General features: G+C 37.6%; 1 protein-coding gene across 1 annotated transcript in view; it reads left to right on the top strand.

Moving 5' to 3' along the window:
* Nucleotides 1-20901, top strand: part of cadps2 (Ca++-dependent secretion activator 2) — a 194711-nt gene that overhangs the window by 39035 nt on the left and 134775 nt on the right. The window contains exons 3-11 of the mRNA XM_085357839.1: nt 2172-2504; nt 6708-6788; nt 6908-7138; nt 7547-7668; nt 8926-9037; nt 11156-11295; nt 16370-16436; nt 17115-17223; nt 17694-17894. Coding sequence (XP_085213965.1) covers nt 2172-2504; nt 6708-6788; nt 6908-7138; nt 7547-7668; nt 8926-9037; nt 11156-11295; nt 16370-16436; nt 17115-17223; nt 17694-17894 — 1396 coding nt within the window. The remainder of the gene's footprint in view (nt 1-2171; nt 2505-6707; nt 6789-6907; nt 7139-7546; nt 7669-8925; nt 9038-11155; nt 11296-16369; nt 16437-17114; nt 17224-17693; nt 17895-20901) is intronic.

Below are 20901 nucleotides of genomic sequence, written 5' to 3'. Positions count from 1 at the left end.
GGACATGAGATTTTCTCTGACACAATTTAAACCTGATACAGGTCAAAGGTCATCACTTTTATGTTGAACTAAAAACTTTAATCTACAATTCTTCCAAACTGTGTTTTGCTAGTAGTGTAGAGCATAATATATATTTACACATATAACTTTCTACAGGAATGAGTACAAATTATATGTAAAGCAAGTCTCCATCACAGTGTTGATGAAATGCTGGGTTTATCCATTTTCGGGGGCAGGCCTATGGTGGAGCTTTTAAGATTTCCCTGTGAGGGAGCTGCTGGCGAAGATGAGTCCTTGATCCCTGCGATGAGCTTCAGCTTCAGTGTTCCTGATGTTTCTAAAATGATGCCTCTCTCAGTGGGTCAATAGAACATCTGGCACAGGACAGCTGTGATGAAAGAAAGGAAGTTTCTTTTAGATGCATTTTAGATGCATCCTTGTTCCAAAAATGAATGACTTGTTACTAATCAATCAATCAATTTATTTATAAGCACGTGTTTAAAAAAAACAAAACAACAAAAGCAAACAAAAAAAAAAAAACAGCACAGGTTGACCAAAGTGCTGTACAAAGTAGAACACACACACACCAACTAACCACGGGTTGACATAGTGTTTTTTTTTTTTATTTGTTAATGTGGTGGATTTTTCCACTAGCAAGGTGAGCGCTGTGTTTAGAAAGTCCAATATTTATCACGTGTTCCTGCAGTAAATGTGACAACAGTACTTGCGAAAAATTATGTTGGAAATTCTTTTTTAGAACTCGAGTTTTTGTTGGCCTGTCAACACAATTTAAAAACTGGTATAGAGTTTGAAGTTTGCACTTTTAACGCAAATTAAAACTTTGGTCTCGGCGAAGCGCCGTCTGCTGATACGTCATCTTAAGTCTTGACAGTGTCGTTTTGATGCATTTGTCTTTAAAGACAAATGACTGGTCTAAAAAAAAGTTATAGATTTAACACTATGTGAAGTTGGATTGAAGAAATAAAGTTTAAAGTTATAGCTTTCAGAGAATCTGTAGTGTCATCCTGTGCGAATACTAAATGACCTCACTAGGTTTGTTGGTCTGCTGTTGGTTGGTTTGGTTGCTGCTAACAGACTAATAGGCTTTGTATGTTTCTTACATAGCATGATCAGAAATCTTGATATCCATCAGCATGTCTGTAGGGAAATAGATGTATGTGATGGACAAAAACAGAGAAGGAGAAAACGACAAGAGCTGCTATACTTTTTGGAAACCTTATTTCCTTGTTTTTATTGAGAAATTCTTACCTCACTGATACTGATTCATATCAGTGGTGGTCAGAGGGCCCAGTGGCGCCAGTGTCCGGCAGCCTCGCCTCTGTCAGTGCGCCCCAGGGTGGCTGTGGCTACAATGTAGCTTGCCATCACCAGTGTGTGAATGTGTGTGTGAATGGGTGGATGACTGGATGTGTAAAGCGCTTTGGGGTCCTTAGGGACTAGTAAAAGCGCTATACAAATACAGGCCATTTACCATACTAGAAGTGAGAAAAAGTGAAATCCAAATATAAAGTGAAGGAACCTATACTAAGGAGTTGGGTTTTTTTTTTTTTTTTTTGTTTGTTTTTTCAACATCCTGGACATCAGCACAAAGAACTGACCCTTGTGCTTTGGTAAGAAACCTGTTCATGTTTGTGGTAAACTGTTTGGATATGCTTGAGAATAGACAGACTGTTTAATTGCATAAAACTGCTGATTGGATCTCGTGGACATATGCTCTGTCAGCTGCTTGCCCTGGTTGGTTTGTCCAACTGACCAGGAGAAGTCCAACACAGAGGGACGGTGTTTATTTATTTATTTTTGCTCGTCCACTGAAACGCCAGTGCACCTGGCTCAAACAGGCTCTCCTCCACATGGTCCTTTATAAAGTGCTGTACAAATCCCAATATTTTAGCTAACAGGTGGATGTTCAGGTTTCAGTGCAGTTAGCCCACAATGACCAAGCTAAGGAGACAGAGAGCCCACTGCTAAGTCCAGCATTTGAAATCTTGGGCTTCAACTCTCATGTAAAATCTTTGGCTTGTTCCTGTTTCTTTTATTTAATGAATATTTCTGAATTGCAACATATGCTCTCCTCTGCTGAACTAGAAAAAATTATTCATGCATTTGTGTAATCGCGTTTAGATTATTGTAATGCCGTCTTTCCTTTGCAGGGCTTCCTAAAGAGTGAGCGTATTTCCCGGATGGTTCAGAGCGGTGGCTGTTCAGCTAATGACTTTCGTGAGGTTTTCAAGAAAAACATTGAGCGCCGTGTCCGCAGCCTTCCTGAGATCGATGGGCTGAGCAAAGAGACTGTGCTCAGTTCCTGGATTGCAAAGTATGATGCTATCTACAGAGGGGATGAGGACCTGTGGCGCCAACCACAGAGGGCACACCTAAGTGCTGTTTCAGAGCTCATCCTTAGTAAAGAGCAACTCTACGAGATGTTCCAGCAGATCCTCAATATCCGCAAGTTTGAGCACCAGCTGTTGTACAATGCCTGCCAGGTGAGCTGCTTGAGGGTGACCGTTACAGCCAGACACACAAACTGAATGCATAATAGTGAATACTTCAACGTCCATTGCTTAAATGTAAAGAGAAATCCTGTCTTCTTTTCTAATTATTTGCTAGACCTGCTTGATAGAAAATACTGAAATCAGTGGAAAGCCCCTAACCAACTTCTCTCAACAGTACATTTTTTTTTCTTCTGTGTGTCTTTTTTATAACACTTCTCAGTCCCTTTCAGATCAGGGTTTTTCTCCCTTTTACTTGTTTTGGCTGAAGGAGCAGCACCACCATGTTTTCCATTTCATATATTCTTCTAATTTCTATTCAGAATTTAAACATATTCCACGAGAATCAGAATATTATTCTGTTGTACAAATTGTTGTGTCCATACTTTAAATAATTTCTCACGTCAGTATGTTTTGTCCCAGCATCATTGCTAAAACCAGAAATATTGTGCATATGTTATTTGCACTTAAAGCTGGGGATGTGTTTGTCTTTATATTGGAAAAAAATAATCAGGCGTTAAACTGGAATTCAGCAGGTGTGGGGAAACCTAGAATCAGTTATACTGGCTCACTGTGGGGTAAAGAGTCAAAACTCACTATCTTTACTCTTATATTCATGGTGTGATCAGCTGACCTGTGCTGCTGTCTTTATACCACAGTATGTACTTCACCTATGTAAATGTAGAATTCTGTGAATTAATCTAAGCACTTTAAATCCAAACTCGTCCCTGCTACACTTGATGTAACCTAACTTTGACCATAAACACCACGGCCTCTGTGCAGCAATCCAACACAGTCCGTTACTGTAAGTTCACCACAGTATGGCAAGCAGTGTTGGTCAAGTTACTTGAAAAAAGTAATCAGTAACTAATTCCTGATTACTTCCCCAAAAAAGTAATCCTGTTACTTTACTGATTACTTATTTTCAAAAGTAATTAATTACTTAGTTACTTAGTTACTTTTTAAAAACACGATTTACAACCTGAAGAGGTGATAAAGTGATAGATCTTTCAGCCCAATTCTACTTTTTCTACATAATCCATCATACAAAATGTAATCAAATGGAAAAGTCTCTTTTTTTAACTTGTTTTATCAGTTTTAATCTTTTAACTTTATGCATCAAGCAAAAATTTAATTATATGCAACATTCTCTGACTGGAAGAAATTAGTTTAATATTTAAACCTATTTTCTGCACATTCCAGCACATGAAATAAAATATTTGTGTTTACACTCAGTCTTTCAAATAGATGCAAGTAAAACACAGCAGAAAATAAATAAAGTCAAAGACTAGCGGTCCTTTTGCTCTATTTTCACCTGTAAAGCAGGTGTGGGGTAGGCGGAGGTTTACCCTGGTGCAGGTGTGCCGCGACGGTCAGTTGAAGAATCCGCGAGTTTCTCTGTGAGTTTCCCATTACCTCGTTGCCCACTCGGTGCTTGTTTGGAAGTTTAGGGGTTTTTTTGCTGTAAAAAGAAGTTTTCTTCCCACGCACAACGGACACTAATGTTTTTGTCACTTTTTATGGAATCAAACTCAAAGTAAGGACAGTACTTCCACGCTTTAAACGCTGCACGCTCATACTCTCTCCCGCACTCGATATATTATCCATTGTTGATCTGCACACAGCTGTTGTCACTAACGGCGCACTCGCTTACGTCACTGTCATGAGACATTCTCGCAGAAAATCATGGTTTTAGTAACGCAGTAACGCAGCGTTCCTACGGGAAAGTAACAGTAATCTAATTACCGATTTTGAAATAGTAATCCCTTACTTTACTCGTTACTTAAAAAAAATAATCGGATTACAGTAACGCGTTACAGCCCATCTCTGATGGCAAGCAAACCAGTTTATCCTGCACTAAGCTGCAGGATAAACAGAACAAAAATGCCGTTCCAGATCTTTTTGGCCCTGTTTAACCCCTGGGTATCAGAATCAGAATCAGAAAGGGTTTTATTGCCAAACGTTGAGCAGGTTTACAACATTAGGAAATTGCTGCGGTGCTTCAGTGCAAACATACTGTCATAAATTACGCTTAAATAGACATGAAAAAATAAATAAATAAATAAATAAAAATAAGAATAAGAATTAAAAGTGCTAAGTAGATAGATATATACATGATATATACATGAGTGCAGGTGGTGATCAGTGCCAAACATGGAATGATGCAGTGAACACAGCGTAGGGTCATGTGTTAGTGGTGGGAACAGTCATACGGTTATTGTTCATGTGTCCAACAGCAGAGGGGAAGAAACTGTTCTTATGGCGAGAGGTTCTGGTGCGAATGGACCGGAGCCTCCTGCCTGAGGGGAGCAGGTCAAACAGACTGTGTCCAGGGTGAGAAGGGTCAGCTGAGATCCGAGCTGCACGCCCCAGTGTCCTGGAGGTGTACAGGTCCTGCAGAGATGGGAGTCTGCAGCCAATCACCTTCTCAGCAGAGCGCACAACACGCTGCAGTCTCTGTTTGTCCCTGATAGTGGCTCCAGCGTACCACACGGTGATGGAGGAGGTGAGGATGGACTCGATGATTGCAGTGTAGAATTGCATCATCGTCCGTGTTGGCAGGTTGAATTTCTTCAGCTGCCTCAGGAAGTACATCCTCTGCTGGGCTTTCTTGATGACGGAGGTGATGGTGGGCTCCCACTTCAGGTCCTGGGTGATGGTGGTACCCAGGAAGCAGAATGAGTCCACAGAGGTGATGAGGGTGTCAGTCAGGATGATGGGGGGAGTGGAGCTTTGTGCTTCCTGAAGTCCACAATAATCTCCACTGTCTTCTGGGCGTTCAGCACCAGGTTGTTGTGGCTGCACCACTGGTATAGCGCTATAAATGGTGCATGAATTACATGTTTTTCCCTCTTTCATCAATTTGTATGTGATAAGCTAAGGTTAGTCATTAATATACTGAAACAACATGAGAATAGAGCAGCTGCGAGACAATTCTGCATTAATGAGTCAATGGTACGGAAGTGGAGGAAGCAAGAAGAATGAGTTGAGTAAAGTTTGACTTATTTGTTTTGTTTCACTTAATGCGCCTTATAATCTGGTGCGCCTTATGTATGGAAACAGACCTGTTCATCGACAGTGCGCCTTATGGTCTGGAAAATACGGTGTTTTGCTTTTTATTTCATTATGTCAGCTATGACATTTGTTTGACTCTGCTGAATAAAGTGTCTAATGAGCAGATTGTGAGCTCTCCTGTCAGTACCTCTAATCAGATTTGAATGTAACCACAGACAACAGGAATTCAAAGTAGCACTGAACAATGTGATTAACTTGTTGTATTGAGAAAACAAAACAAACAAACAAAAAAGCCTCCTGCACCCTGAAAGTCCATAAAACGCACAAACTCATTCATTCATGTCTGTATCATAAATCTTAAGATTATAAGATTAAGATTGGGGTTTATAGATTGGTTCAATCATTGGAGCCATTTAAAAATAAATAAATAACAATAAATAGGATGATTAAAGGAAAATAACATCTGCACACTTCTGCACACATCTAGTGACGTTTCGAGCACACCTGCTTTTCATTAGACAATGAAACACCAAGCAGCACCATCTTAAATAAACTGTGAACAGTCGACAGTCAACAACTTCCAATCAAGAACCAAATATTTTATTGGACAAACAACAAGTGAAAAATCATCATTGACAGATTTTTCACTTGCGTGTCTGTTGTTTGGCCTACATAACATCTGACAATGTTGTATGTTGACTAACATTAGTTTTTAAAGGTGTATATTAAAAACAAACAAACATTGCATGCATGATAAGGAGCTTCCTTGTTTTGATGTCAGGGGCTTGATCTCCACTTTCAGCCAGTTGATTATCCCAGCAGGGTATCTGACGACTAGCAGGGACGTAGGTGTTTATTGCCTGGACCTTGTTCTTCCCATTTAACTGACTCCTCTGGACTTGCCTCACTTTCTGCAAGTATTTGGTGGTTGTTGTTTTCCTACTGGCCTCTTCATGGTGTGTGTGTGTGTGTGTGTGCGTGCGTGCGTGCGTGCGTGCGTGCGTGCGTGCGTGGTATGTTTTTCACAGGCTTGACATCCTGCTGAAACTCTCACATCCTCACCCCTCAGCTGCTGACTGGTTGTATGTCAGAGAATTTCACTTTTCACTGGACAGTTAGTGACAATCTTTTTTTTTTTTTTTTTTCTTTTCTTTTTTTTTTTTTTCCTCCCTTCTTTTTCAGCTCGATAGCATGGATGAACAGGCAGCTCAGATCCGTAGAGAGCTGGATGGCAGGTTACAGTTGGCCGAAAAGATTGCCAAGGTACTAACTGATTACTTGCATCCAGAAAATGTCACATGACTTCTATTTCCTGAAAGATACACATCCAATGTTGATGTTTACGTTAAGATGAACTTTAATGTATGTTGTGTTTCCTTCAGGAACGGAAATACCCAAAGTTTGTCTCTGCTGATATGGAGGCTCTGTATGTGGAGGAGCTGCGATCATCTGTCAACCTACTGATGGCAAATTTGGAGAGTCTGCCTGTGTCTAAAGGAGGTCCAGACTTCAAACAGAAGCTCAAACGCTCCACTGTAAATAACTCCTTTCTAGATCTTGGAGATGAGGGAGATCTGTCTAAGTCGGACATCGTCTTGTCTTTCACTCTGGAGGTGTGTTTGGGTTTATAGAAATGTCTGCTGGTAACTTGCTCACAAAATACAGTGCTGTGAAAATGTATTTGCCCCCTTCACTATTTATTATGCTTGTGACAAACATGCAAAAAAATATTTTGGATCATTTAACACATTTTAATTTTTTTTAGACAAAGATGACCTGAGTAGATTAAAATTCTTTTTTAATTGTATGATTTGAAATCCAGGTAATCCTAGCATACTTCATGGCCTGTAGTTCATTCATTCAAAACTCTTCCAGCTGGGTGTGTTTCCTCTTTCTGTTACCTCTTCAAAGAGAAAGTGTCAGTGGTAAAAGCTGGGGATGTGAATGGGTTACTCTGGGTTGAAAACTGAGTTTGTTTGTTGTTCTGTTTGTTGGTGCCAAACCTCTGTTGATTTTCTCAGATTGTAATCATGGAGGTCCAGGGCCTGAAGTCAGTGGCCCCAGACCGTATGGTTTACTGTACCATGGAGGTAGAAGGAGAAGAAAAGCTACAGACCGACCAAGTAGAAGCCTCAAGACCACAGTGAGTTAATCTTCCTGATCTGTTCAGACCAGGGGTGGGCAATTATTTTTTTACCAAGGGACCACATGAGAAATTGTGACTGTTGTGGAGGTCTGCAGCAGTAAGCTGAACTCAGTCCTGCTCCATGTTATTTCATCTCCTGTTGAACTTATTTCTCTCTTATTACTGTCTTATTACTCTCTTGGGAAAATGAATTGCCCACATTTGATTTAGACTGTTTAGAATACCCAAATCTCAGTTTTGACCACCCAAGTTTGTGAATGTTATAACCTGAGAACAAAGGAGTTTCAAACTGATACCACAGGTATATCTAAAAGTCTTGGACAGTTCAGTGACCTCGACCTCATGGTCAAGGAAAATTTTGTGAATGCGATAACTTGAGAAGGGAAGAGATAAAAGAGAAGGGGACAAATTGCTGTACAGTCCCATATACAGTGGGACTAACTACTTCAGGCTAAACTCATAATTCCAGCTTCTAATCTTTAAGTGTCAATTTTAGCCGCACAGTTTGTTGGCCCATTAATAAAACGGGCTGATACTATCCCAGGCAGAATTTTGTTAGAATATTCTTTTCAATTTAATTTCATAGTAAAGGGTTGAGGGGAAATTACAGCAGGAGACCAACCAAGTTTATTCAGTTCAGGTCGGAACCAAAATGAATGAAAAAAGGGAGAAACCCAGACAGACTGGAGCAATAAAAGTCATGCTATGCAGATTAATGACCACCTAGACAAGATGGAACATGCAGAATTTTGTTTTTGTAGAAAAATATGTACAATAATTATAACCTCTAGGACTGAATTTGAAGCCAGTTGAAGGAGAAGTCCCCCAAAACACTCCAAAAATGAGTACATTCCAGTGAATTTCAATGTTAAAATTTCTAATTATGTCTAATTTTACAGTTGCTTCTTTAAAAACAAATATTTCTATGAGTTCCATAAGGTGGTGGATTAAAAAAAATGTAACTAGTTGAAATCTCATATAACCTTAAATTTTTCTCTATTATGGAGGTGGTTGCTTTGACTAACAGGCATTTTTAATACAATTGTCTGCCAAATAATGTGACTTGCTGTGCGGTTAGCAGCCAAAGCAGTACCAAGATGGTGTGGTAGTAGAACATACAGTGGTGAGGCAGCAAAAAGGCTGCTAATGTTAGCTCGAGTTAAATCTGTTTATCTTCAATTCCTCCCTGTCCCAGTGTCAACAGCAGTGCCAACCTACAATTTTACAAATCATTAAAATTCTCATGTCTTTCAGGTGGGGGACTCAGGGGGACTTCACCACAACTCACCCTCTGCCTTCAGTTAAAGTGAAGCTCTTCCTAGAGAGCACCGGGGTCTTAGCTTTGGATGACAAGGAGCTGGGCAAGGTGAATAAATCTATTATTCTGGTTTATTAAAGTCTATTTAGTGTATAATGTTTAGTAGATAATATTTACTTGTTTAGAAAAGTTCTCTATATAAAGATAATTAACTACATTCAAATGATCAAAATGAAAATAACTGTGTAATTTAGTCTGCATTAGTTACATTGTCATTTTAGGCGTAGTGTTATTGATAATAAATGTGACTTTAGATACAACATTTCTTCAATTTCATTTCTCTGTTGTGAGTTTGTTTTTTTTTTAATTTCCAGACTTCGATAATGAATTGATATTTTTCTCCAGGTTGTCCACATTTATAAATGAGTATCGTGTGAAAGTTGTTTGAAACTTAATGTTGTATCAAAGATGTTTTTTTTGCTCAGAAACTTGGGTGACTGCTAAGTGAACCAGATACTTTTTTTTTTCTTTTTTTTTAACCCTTTGACCACAATGGGCTGATTGGGTAATGTTGTCACCCTGCTGGGCAGCGGATGGGCAGGCAACATGGACACCCAAGATTGTGAATACGGTAACTTGAGAACAAAGTGATGTAGAATTTTGAAATTGGTACCACAGGTGTATCTGTTAGAGGGCTGTGGGTACCAAGACTTCCCAAGACGTCTTCTGACAATCAGAAATTGAAGAAACACTAGACATGGGGGAAAAAAGTCCAGTTACCTAGCACTATAACTGATAAGTCCGTACAAGATCAGAATAATTTCAGAGGTCATGAAAAATTTGTTTGGAGGAAAGGAATCCATCAGTGAAGGTTTAGAGAATTTGATTGGCAGGTGAGACAACTCGAAGTTCTAAAAGCTTCAGATGTTATTTGTAATTTTCACACATATCTACAAGATCCAAACATGTTGTTGTTGTATACAAGTTCAATCCCGATTAAGCTGAATTCACAGTTCATTGTGTGTATGGAGGAGATAATTGAAGGTCAGGGAAGTCAAAGCACAGTGAAAACAATGACTGACAGTTGCTGGTTGGAAGTTTCTTATTTCTTCCAGACTATATGAATGAAACGTCTTACTGCATGAGAGCAGCTGTGATTGGTACATGCAAGCATGTGGTCAGGTGCCGATTTAGGGAATGCTTGATTTGCGTTTCCTTCCTGTTCTATTGATGAAGCATGTGATTTCAATACTGCTTGAACATATTCATTTAATTTTGGGAAGTCGAAACAACAATCAAGATTAAAATTTTAATATTTAGTGTAGCCCAAAGAACTAATACGGTCTCATATGTTAAGGGATTTCATGAAAAAATAGTGTAAGGTTTTTTTATAACTCCAAAACAAAAGGCCAGACGGACCAGGGAACAACTTAATTGTTGGCGAGGATGTGGTCATTGTTTGGCAGACCACTTGTCTTCTGAAGCTGTTCCATTCTTAGTAAAAAATAAAGACACTATAACAAGGTATTGGCAAAAATAGTCAAAAATGAACAGAGTACTCTTTGATCCAATGTGAACTGCTCATCTCACAGAAAACAATGGGAAGAACCACTTATTTCCTCTGCACAAAGCATTTATAGCTTGTCATCCTTTCTACCGCCTCTCTTCTCTTACTGGACCTTATATCTTCTGAGATGACAACTAGCATCATGCACGGTGACATCCAACCACACAGTCCAGCCACACTTTATCATCCTCTCTCCATTTGACTTACACATACACACTTTAAAATCAAATGTTCTTTTATTCACTTACATAGGAATACTTTCTTTTACCTTTTTCTTTAAATCTCTGGGTTTGCTCATCACAATATACTCTTATTAAATCATACATTCAAAAGGTCAGACATTGTTTTACATGAGTTGCTCCTTGGTGTCACTCACTCACACATCCTCATCTTTTTCTCATAACCACTCTCTCACAGCCTCCGAAGTTATCTTTGCATCACACAACTTATCAATTACTTTGAATCGAACCACAATTTACAAAAACATTATGCTTTAATAAATAAGACTCAAGACCATAAATTTAGTAGGAACTGTTAAATAGGTCTTTACTGCGGTTTTAGGTCAGGAAGCTGAGGGCTATTTTCCCATAGACATTATACTTTTTTTTTTGTTTGTTTGTTTTTTTTTCCTGATCTATTTCTCCATTCCTCCCTCTCAGGTAATCCTGAACCCGACTACCAATGGACCAAAGCACACAGAGTTCCATCGTATGATTGTCCCCAAGAACAGCCAGGACACAGAGCTGAAAATCAAACTGGCTGTCCGCATGGACAAACCTCCCAACATGAAGCACAGCGGGTGAGTCACATGCTACATCCTGTTTCTTTTTTCTTTTTTGGCGGGCGCGGTTTCAGTTGGGTTTTTTCCCCCAAAGTTTTTTACTTCAGTGCTTGACAGTTGGATAGCAAAGAGGTCACAGCCCAGCCCAAGTTTGTAAATGTAATAACTCAAGAAGGAAGTGACTTGACACCATAGGTCTGTCTACGAAAAATCTCTGACAAGTTCAATTCTCGATCTTGTGAATGCGAAAACTTGAGACGGGAGTCACCTAGGATTTTCAAAATCATACCAACATGTTTAGTGAAACATTCGAACCCTGATGACCTTGACATCAGAAGTCAAGTTTTCTGAGGAGGATTTTGAAATTGGAATCATAGGTTTATTTCCTAGGAGACTGAGGGTGATCACTGTAGGCTTACGTCCTTCTTCTCTATGGAAATAAAACAGTTGCGGCTCGGAGTGTTAAAAAAAAAAAAAAAAAAAAAAATCCAAAATATATTTTCTGCAGTATAGTAGAGTTGTGCTGTGGCGTGTTTGTAACAAACAAACAAATGGAGTAGTTTGTGGTTAAAGATGGACTAAGGTTTTGTTTTTGTTGTTGTTTTTTAAAATCTATTATTTATTTCTCCTTTCTTTAATGTCTGTTAACTCTGTGACGGCAGCACCTGAGTCCACAACAAATTTCCCTAAGGGGACAATAAAGTATATCAAGTAATTGGTTTCAGGCAGCAGTGTCTGAGGTTTGCCATTGTACAAAACACTTGCAGAATTTAATCAGGAATACTGCCACATTCCACATTGGGATAAATAGATTTTAAAGAAATATCACATTGCTATGCTTTGTTCTTTCTTTCTGGACATAAGTCACAAATGTTCACATATGTTCATTGAGGAAGGTTTTATTTTGCTTTTTTATCAGCACTTTTTAGCCTGGTTGGTTTTCTCAATGGCAGCTAAAATTAGAATCACTATTCTTTTAAAATATTTCTGTGTAAGACCTGTTTGAGTTGTTACTGTGTAGTTTTTATTTTAACCAGAAGATGGAAGCAAATTCTAATTTTCCAGCCTGCAAGTGTTGCTGAGAGAAATATTTATTTTCTTTTAACATTTCATGTCTCAATTGAAGAGTTCATTTTTTTTAAATATATTGTATGGAGTCAGGTTTTTTTTTCCTTCAAAATTTACAGTAATAATTAGAATTGGTTTTAAACTAACAGTTTTAAATTCAAATTTCCTTGGAAAAGATGATGCAGAGTCTATGGTCCCAGCAGTTTTCAGTGTTTCCACTCTTTGTGGAAAACAAACAAAAAACAAACAATCCGGTGGACAATCTGACTTCATGTAACTAAATTCTGCTGTATTTTCAGTAAGACGAGAGGAATGAGTCACACCTCTCATTTTGACTCATGGTTTATGACTCAGGCAGAAACGTGGTTTGTCTAAAAATTCTAAGGTCTGTGTTTGCTTTCCAATTCCTTGGGCGAGATACTGAACCCTAAGTTGCTCGTGATGTATCCTTCAAATTTTAGGCACTTAGGTTTAGAAGAAGCGCTTGTATGAATGTGTATGTGAATGAGTCTTGTGTATGAATGAGCCTCACACATCTAATGAGCCTCCCGCAGGAGCTGACAAACGGTTCTGTTCATTACTGTAACAATGTGGGAGTCGGGCAGTTTTAATAATTGACTGGCTGGTTGGTAACTGCACTCCATCTGTAGCCTTCTTGGTTTACACAAGGGGTCAGTATCGGTCTCTCTGTTACTTCTGCCTCTCTGGTCCATGTTCAGCTCTTCTCTTTGTTGGTTTTCTGGCATTTGATTTATTAAGGGTTGTGCTGTGCCTGCTGCTTTGATGCTGTTCCACCAACTGAGGTCAATGTCTTACATGCTGCATTTCTGAGTTTTACCTATAAGATTATCAAAATAACTCCACACATGTCAATGAAATGAGTCCAACTGAAGCATTTCATTACTTCTCTTATAGCAAAGAAAATATATAAAAATAGAAAACTTATTCTGTTAAAAGACATTTTGCATTTGGCAGTGTTTGTGGGCTTAGGTTCAAACTGTAGAAAAAAACAAAACAGTAAAAAAGTAGTCAAAGTGAATTAAACTCGATTAGGAGACCAACAGATGCAAAAACACATTTGATGGTCAAAATAAAACGGGCAGGGAAACAAAATGGAAATACTTTATTTAAATCCACAAACGTTGATTCTGTTCATCTGGACGTAGCGTTTTCTTTATTTCAAATGTGTTTTTGTATTTTATGTGAACAGTAGAAGAAAACCAGCAGTCTACACTCATTTATCATAAATATGATTCGGTCTTGTCTTAAAGTCCAATGTTTGACTGTGTGTGTGTGTGTGTGTGCATGTGTGTGCATGTGTGTGCATGCGCGCGAGTGTGTGTGTTTGTGTGTGTGCGCGCGCGCGTGTGTGTGTGTGAGAGAACAAAGTTGTTTTATGAAAAATGTCGCTTTGCTCAGATTCTCCCAGTGAAACCGATTCATTTGCTAAAATCTCATTTTCTCATAATCTAACATTCATTATTTTATGGCAGATATTTGTTTTTATCTGTCATTTGTTACAAACAAATATAAGTTGACCGTAGGCATCTATGTTAGTTTTAAAACATGAACGCATCATTTTCCAAAAATGTTTTTTTCTTATTTTAACAAGGAAATGTCTTCGTATTCTCCACATCACTATAAATTGTATTGTGTGAAACAGTACTGATTAATTACGAACTATAAATAACTGACACTTTTTATTTAAATAAGAAGAATCATCTCTCCAGGAGGCAAAGTATCTCTTTTTTTATTTGTGCTGAAATAAATGAAGTCTATTACAAACTCAGTAATACTGCTGCGGATAATCTGTTCTATTACTTTGTCTTAAAGTATGTCTTTTTTTCTTACAATTTTTAAAATCGCAGCCAATCTGCTACGGTTATAACCAGATTTAGACACAAAAACTTTCTTCATTGTTGTAACATCGGTTCTTTTATTTCAAACAAATGGTGCCTAATATATAAATGCAATGAGAAACACTGTAGTTGCTCAGTGTGTCGACAGACTTTAAAACCCTCAGAGTCTAAATGTCTGGCTAAATGACCAGTTTAAGATGGATGTTTTTGTGCTGTGAGGACTGTTAAATGTCTGCAGTGAACTTTTTGGCATCAACCGTCCATCTCTTTGGATCCTTGCAGCTGGAGGATGTTTGAAACAGCAGGAAGGAGCAGGACCAGCAACCAAATAATTTACACAAGTGGCTGGCGAACAGTGCCACATGTTAACCTGGAGTCATGCAGAATGGCCCAGATTCTCCATCCAGACACACCACAGCCTTGACTGGAGGCCTTTTCTTTAAGGGCAGGCATCAGGGCTGAAGAAAGAGGTCTCGCCATGGATTGATTTTCCTCACTTGCACTTGCCTGTATCCCACGCTTTAGGAGGCCCAGGAGCAGCCATTGATTGAGAGGCCATGCTGGTTATTCTTCCATTTTGAGCTGCTGCTGTTGTCATGGCCTCTTTCAGCTCAAAACTCATTACTTTAGTTTCACTTTAGATAAAAAATAATTGTTACTAATAATTTGGTGTCATATTGGGATATGAGACACAATAAAAATAATATCAAAATAATGATTTGGTACAAAGAGGCTCACAAAAGCTTGTAAATATTTTAAATGTAAATGTAGTTTTTGTTCTTTTATGTTTTGTTCTTCTTGGGGTGGGTTGCATTAAAACAGTATACTAACCTTTTATCTGAAGCAGGAGGCAAATGAATATTTCAAGCAAAACGTTGAAAACAATTTCTCCTGAAGTTATGCATTTCTATACTTGGTTTTTTGTCATTTGTACCTACAAGCTTCAAGAACAGTAATAGTAACCAGTTTTTCCTTCATTTATTGGTGAATTGTAAGACGACACTGCCCACACCCAAGGCAGCAGTCCAAAATCCAAAGAGTGATTGACTTTAAAGGTTAGGCGTTTATCAAAATTAATGCATTTGACATTCGAATTTATTAAACTACAAGAAAAGAAAATAAGTATGCTCTTTTATTTTAGAAAATACAAAAACTCCTGTGGAGCTCCACAAATCCATTTCACATTTGACAAAACGGTCTTTCCTCAGGACCCCTTTAGTGGCTCTTCTGGATCTTTCAATGGTATTGCATGATCTTTATCAGCTGCTGGAAATCTTCAAAAGCTTTTTAACTCTTCAGTGTGAGACTTGGGTTGCTGTTTGAATTAGAGATGACAAACTATATGTCAAATATTTTGAAAGTGCATCCTGTAGGCCAGTAGCAGCCCTCGGTAACATTTTGTACATGATAGATGGACTGGTTCCTATATAGCGCTTTTCTACTCTGAGCACTAAAAGCACTTGTGTGGTGTGTGTGGGCATGAAAAAGAAAGAAAGAGTAAACCATAACACTCTGTAAAGTAGGACTTCTCAAAATGTTACTGAAATTGTTGGTGAGCACAAAACCCGATGAACCGAATTCTACAGACCATTTAAAGAACAAGAGTAATAAGAGTTTCTACTACTTATAAGGAAAAAAGTAATTTTGCTTGTTTTTGTGATTTAGAGGACCACATACATTTTTAAAAATCCACTGCAACCACAGTTCATCAGGCAAAATGCCTCAGAGTATTTTCTTATTCTCAAGAATATCTTTATTTAATTTGAGCAGAGTCTGTGAGTCAGTTTAAGAGATAAGTGGCTTAAGTTTTATGCAAATTTCTCACCTTGGAAAAAATATTTTCTACATGATTTAATAGTAAAACTGACAAATTGGGTTAAATAGTTTAAAATGGATGTAAATCCATTTTAGGCAGGACTATTACATATGATTAATTTATTTGTAACTATTCCAACTGCTTTAAGTACCCATCAGAATAACTAATCTAGTCTCATTTTAGCCAGCTTATTTAGCTAGCTAAAATGAGACGTATATAAATGGGTAAAATGAGTGAGTCATCTGTTAAATTAGTGTGTGAAACACAGTATCGTACATGCGGTTCACTTCAGGAAAAAATGTTTTTTAAAAAAGCAATCAGTAACTCACTGTCTTTCTTTGTGCTTCAGATACCTGTACGCTATGGGGCAGAGGGTCTGGAAACGCTGGAAAAAAAGATATTTTGTTCTTGTCCAGGTATGAAACTGGTGAGACGCTGCTCAGATGAATTTGTAAGCTGTGACTGATATGGACAGAGGTGTAATACAGCAGCAGCAAAGTGTTGACATTTGAAGGATCTGATTCAGGCAGCGTTTTGGTAGGACGCAGCAGTCACATATGAAAGCTTTGGCCTTCATAGGAAACCGGTTGTCTCAATTCCTTTGACACTTTTTTTTTTTCCAACTTAAGCTGACATTAACTTTCTGAGCATTAGAGGCACATGGGGCAGATTCTTGCAAATCTACCCCATGCTTTTGTGACAGCCAACCCCCACGAGCTTGTAACGTCCTCAGATACTGTTTCTCTGCACCTGGAATCAAATGTTTAACGGCTGTTCATATTTAATGACGACTGGTAGTAAGACACTGTGTAGCCAAAGTGGACACAATGACATTGCCCACTGATTTGTGAAGACTTGAGTTTGCTTTTACCGTCTTTCTGAAATCAGATGTGACAGTCAGAATATGTCATAATCTTAACAAGTTCACATGATTCATATTTAACACTAAATTTTACATTTTTTTAGCACATTTTGTGGGACAGCAAAGAAAATGAACCTGGAGAACTTTCATGTCTATGGACTGTGTGTGGGTGTGTGTGCATGCATGTGTGTCTGTTTTTGATTGCTCATGAATTTGTGTCGCTGTCCTGCAGGTTAGTCAGTACACATTTGCAATGTGCAGCTATAGAGAGAAGAAGGCTGAGCCTCAGGAGCTGATGCAGCTGGAGGGCTACACAGTGGACTCCTGTGAGCCTCGGCCAGGTAGACATGAAAAAGAAATGTTAAAAACAATAGCACGATAGATTTTGATCATCTTGAAACTGATTGTGTACAAAGAATAAAGTTATTGGAGCCAATAAAATAATTAAAACAACTCTAATTTATGGAATTATACTAATCTCCCCAAAACACTGTCAAAAAAGCTGTTTAAATGTTACGTTTAAATGCAATTTTTATAATTTTTGTTGTGTTATCTGTTTCTCTGCTAAATTTTGTTCATAACCACGTTCTCTATTTTGAAGATTACATTACAGACTTTTCAATATCTCACTTTTGAGAAAAGTAGGGAGCACAGATTTACTACAGTTTAAAAAGAAATTAATTATAAATCATCAAGAAATGATTTCATGGAATATGATGAATATGATGAAATTGTCACAAAGTAAGATTTGGATGTGCTTATTTTTCATTATTCTGCCCTTTAACATTCACTTCTTTTATCTCCTCTTTAGGTCTGCAAGGTGGTCGGGTTTTTTTTAACGTGTTGAAGGAAGGCGATTTGGTGATGTTTGCTTGTGATGATGAGCAGGAACGGGTGCTGTGGGTCCAGGCCATGTACCGAGCGACTGGACAGTCCTACAAACCGATCCTCCACCCCAAAAACAAAACCCCAAACTGCAGAGGAGGAAACCAAAAACTGACATCCCCCATCAGTAAGTTCAGCTTCTCACTCGATCTGTTTTGATTATCTGAATGTCATTGAAGAAATGAAAAGTGGCAAACTACAGAAAGTGTTCGAATAGCTTTTAAAATCAAACAGTGTTTATTGGGAAAGGAACCACAACTGTAAAACACAGAGTTCAGGTGCATAGTTACATATTCTGTTGAATGCTTCTGCCTGCAATCTTTATTTATCTATAGAGACTTGGCAGAACCTGAGTGATTGTAAGTTGTTGTTTTCTAAGTTTTAGTGTCTTTATTATTGTGGTTGCTCTTAAATGGAAACCATTAGAAAACCTTTAGTTTTCGTTTATTTTAGTGAAATTAAAACTGTAAATAGAACCATTTGTATAAAAGCAGGTCAGTTACAAATCTTTGTCTTGAGAGATAAATCCAAATTTACTTGATGATTTTTGTCGCATTCCCATAATTTACTTCCTAACAGTGAAACAGGTTGGTGGGAATGTACTTTTTTTTTTTATGTACCAGGTCCGACTCAAGAAAAGTTTAAGGTATAAGTGTTGTTGTAGTAATAATAATAATAATGATAATGATAATAATAATAATGATGATGATGATGATGATGATGATGATGATGATGATGACGACGACAACAACAACTTCTGTTTAAAAGCGCCTTTCAAGACACCCACGGACACTTAACAATAAAATAAAACACAGCAAAACAATGACAAAATGAATAATAATAATAACAATACAAAGATTGTTATTATTATTGTTGTTGTTATTATATTAGAGTCACATTAAGAAAAAATAGATTATTGATCATTTTGAGAATAAAGTCAAAATTTTCATATTAAAATTGAAAATTTATTTTGAGAAAACATTTGTATTTGCATCTCCAGAAAAAAGTCAAAATGTGGAGATCACCACGGTTGCTATACCCTGTCAATTAATTAAAGCCTACTTCAGAAAATGTTTTAGTAGCAATAAAGGAAATGATTTCTCTTTTAGCACATAAACGATGCGGTGTATGTATAAGGGCATTGAAAGGATGGTTTGAGTAAGCTGCATCTGGTGAGATGGAAAAACACAGAAACAAGGAAGAGTTTGTGTTTTTCAAAATGAAGTGGCTGGTAAAGGACAAATGCAAGGTTATCAATAGTTACACCCTCATGCAGCAAAGAGATTGTGTGTTGTGTCAGACCGCTGATCAATTTGTTTTACTAAGTCATCTACACGAGGCGTTTTGTAGAGGTTACAGCAGTTGAGGCAGTTTGTTCTGAAACCGTAACTGTAATCTGCTCATAATTGGATGTGCAGATTACAGTCGAAAATACAATTACAACTTTTTTCTCAAAATAGTATTTTAACTTTATTCTCAAAATTATCAGTAATATTTTTTCTTAATGTGGCCCTAGTACACCTTCATACAAGTTTATTATACTATTATACTAATTTGTCAGAATACTGACAAATTAACAGTTTGACATGCACAACGTTACCATCATGTATCCTGAGATTACCATTATATAGCATTTCAGTGTTTTAGCACCAGCACTGCTGTAGAAACCTCACAGCAGCATTGTGTTTGTTGGTTCAGTCATACAATACAATACAATATAATACAATTGGATTATGCAATTATTTCCTTGATAGCTCATAGTATTACATTAGCACAGCCTTATCCTGGGGTTGTTTTGGTACTCTGTAGTCAGCCTAATGGAAAACAGTTTGATGGAAGAGAAACAGCACCTTTTTAGCATCAGGTTATGTTAAAATAAATAAAACTCTGTTGAAGCCTGCAGACCAAATCTGAAGAGTTTGATATCACTGTATGTTTTTCTAATTTTTGGTCCTGACAGTCTTTAATTTAAAGTAATTCTTTCCTTTTTTTTCTCATCCATTGCCATCCTTTTACCATAACACGTTTTTATTGCGATGTTGCTCCCTTCTTTCCACTGTACACAGTGTGAAGAGTTTTTCATTACAGAACACCAATCAGACAGCAGGTTCCAAGATGGTGTTTTTTGTTTGGAGAGGGTTTCATGTTCACATGCTGATTGGTTCTGTATCACACAGTCACACAGCAAGAGTCGGATCGAAACAGCTTAACAGCATTGTAGGTCACACTACTGTGAGAGAGGAAAAACAAACACAACATATGGTAAAGATGGAAGGAAGAGAGTATGAAGACAAAATTAAATGGTGACACTTTTTTCTTTAATACATCACATACTGTTCATCCATTTTCTTGCCGTGTTCTCATCTTCTTGAAATGACTTCCTCCTTTTTTCTTAACAGCACACAGTAATAAATGTAGCCTATTTTCAAGTCTGGAGGCCAGTTTGAATTAGAGACTCGCTTTGCACCCTTGAAAAACTTACTTTTACAATAATTGATTACATAGCCATGGGGGATAGATTTCATCACATCAGATATCTTTCTGAAAGTACTGGTACTAAGTTGGAGGATAAAATTCACCAACTGTTATCATCTTTAATGCCTTTTACCAACATATTGCAGAGCAGCTACTCCTGCACAGGTTGATTATCTTGTTAATCATTTACCTTCTTCACTACATATGCCTTGCATGACTATAAAGAGAGCCTCAAATCAGAAGTACTTAACTCCCTGGTATAACTGTCAAACTCAGTAATGGAGTCTCACTAATTTAGAAGATCATAATTTAGAGAAATAGTTTGCTGCTTTAATTAAAAAAAAAAAAAAGCCTTACTTAAAGCTAGAATATCCTAAAATTCATCACTGATTGAAGAAAATAAGAGCAACAGGTTTCTCTTCAGTGCAGTAGCCAGGCTGACACAAAGTCAGAGCACTGTTGAGCCAAACATTAATACAATGGTATTAATGGTTGGCTTGCTATTAATAGTTAACAATTAACGAGTAATGACTTCATGAATTTCTTTACAAATAAAATTTTAACGATTAGAGGAAAGAATCACTGATAATGATATCATAGATGTAGCATTATCTACGGCTACTTTCGGTACTTTCAGTACTTTCACTGATATTCATTTA

Source organism: Diplotaxodon limnothrissa, linkage group LG7, assembly GCF_057381915.1.
Source record: "Diplotaxodon limnothrissa isolate DT_005_m linkage group LG7, D_limnothrissa_male_GT1.1, whole genome shotgun sequence".
NCBI classification, from domain to species: Eukaryota; Metazoa; Chordata; class Actinopteri; order Cichliformes; family Cichlidae; genus Diplotaxodon; species Diplotaxodon limnothrissa.
This window is presented reverse-complemented; position numbering and strand designations above follow the sequence as displayed.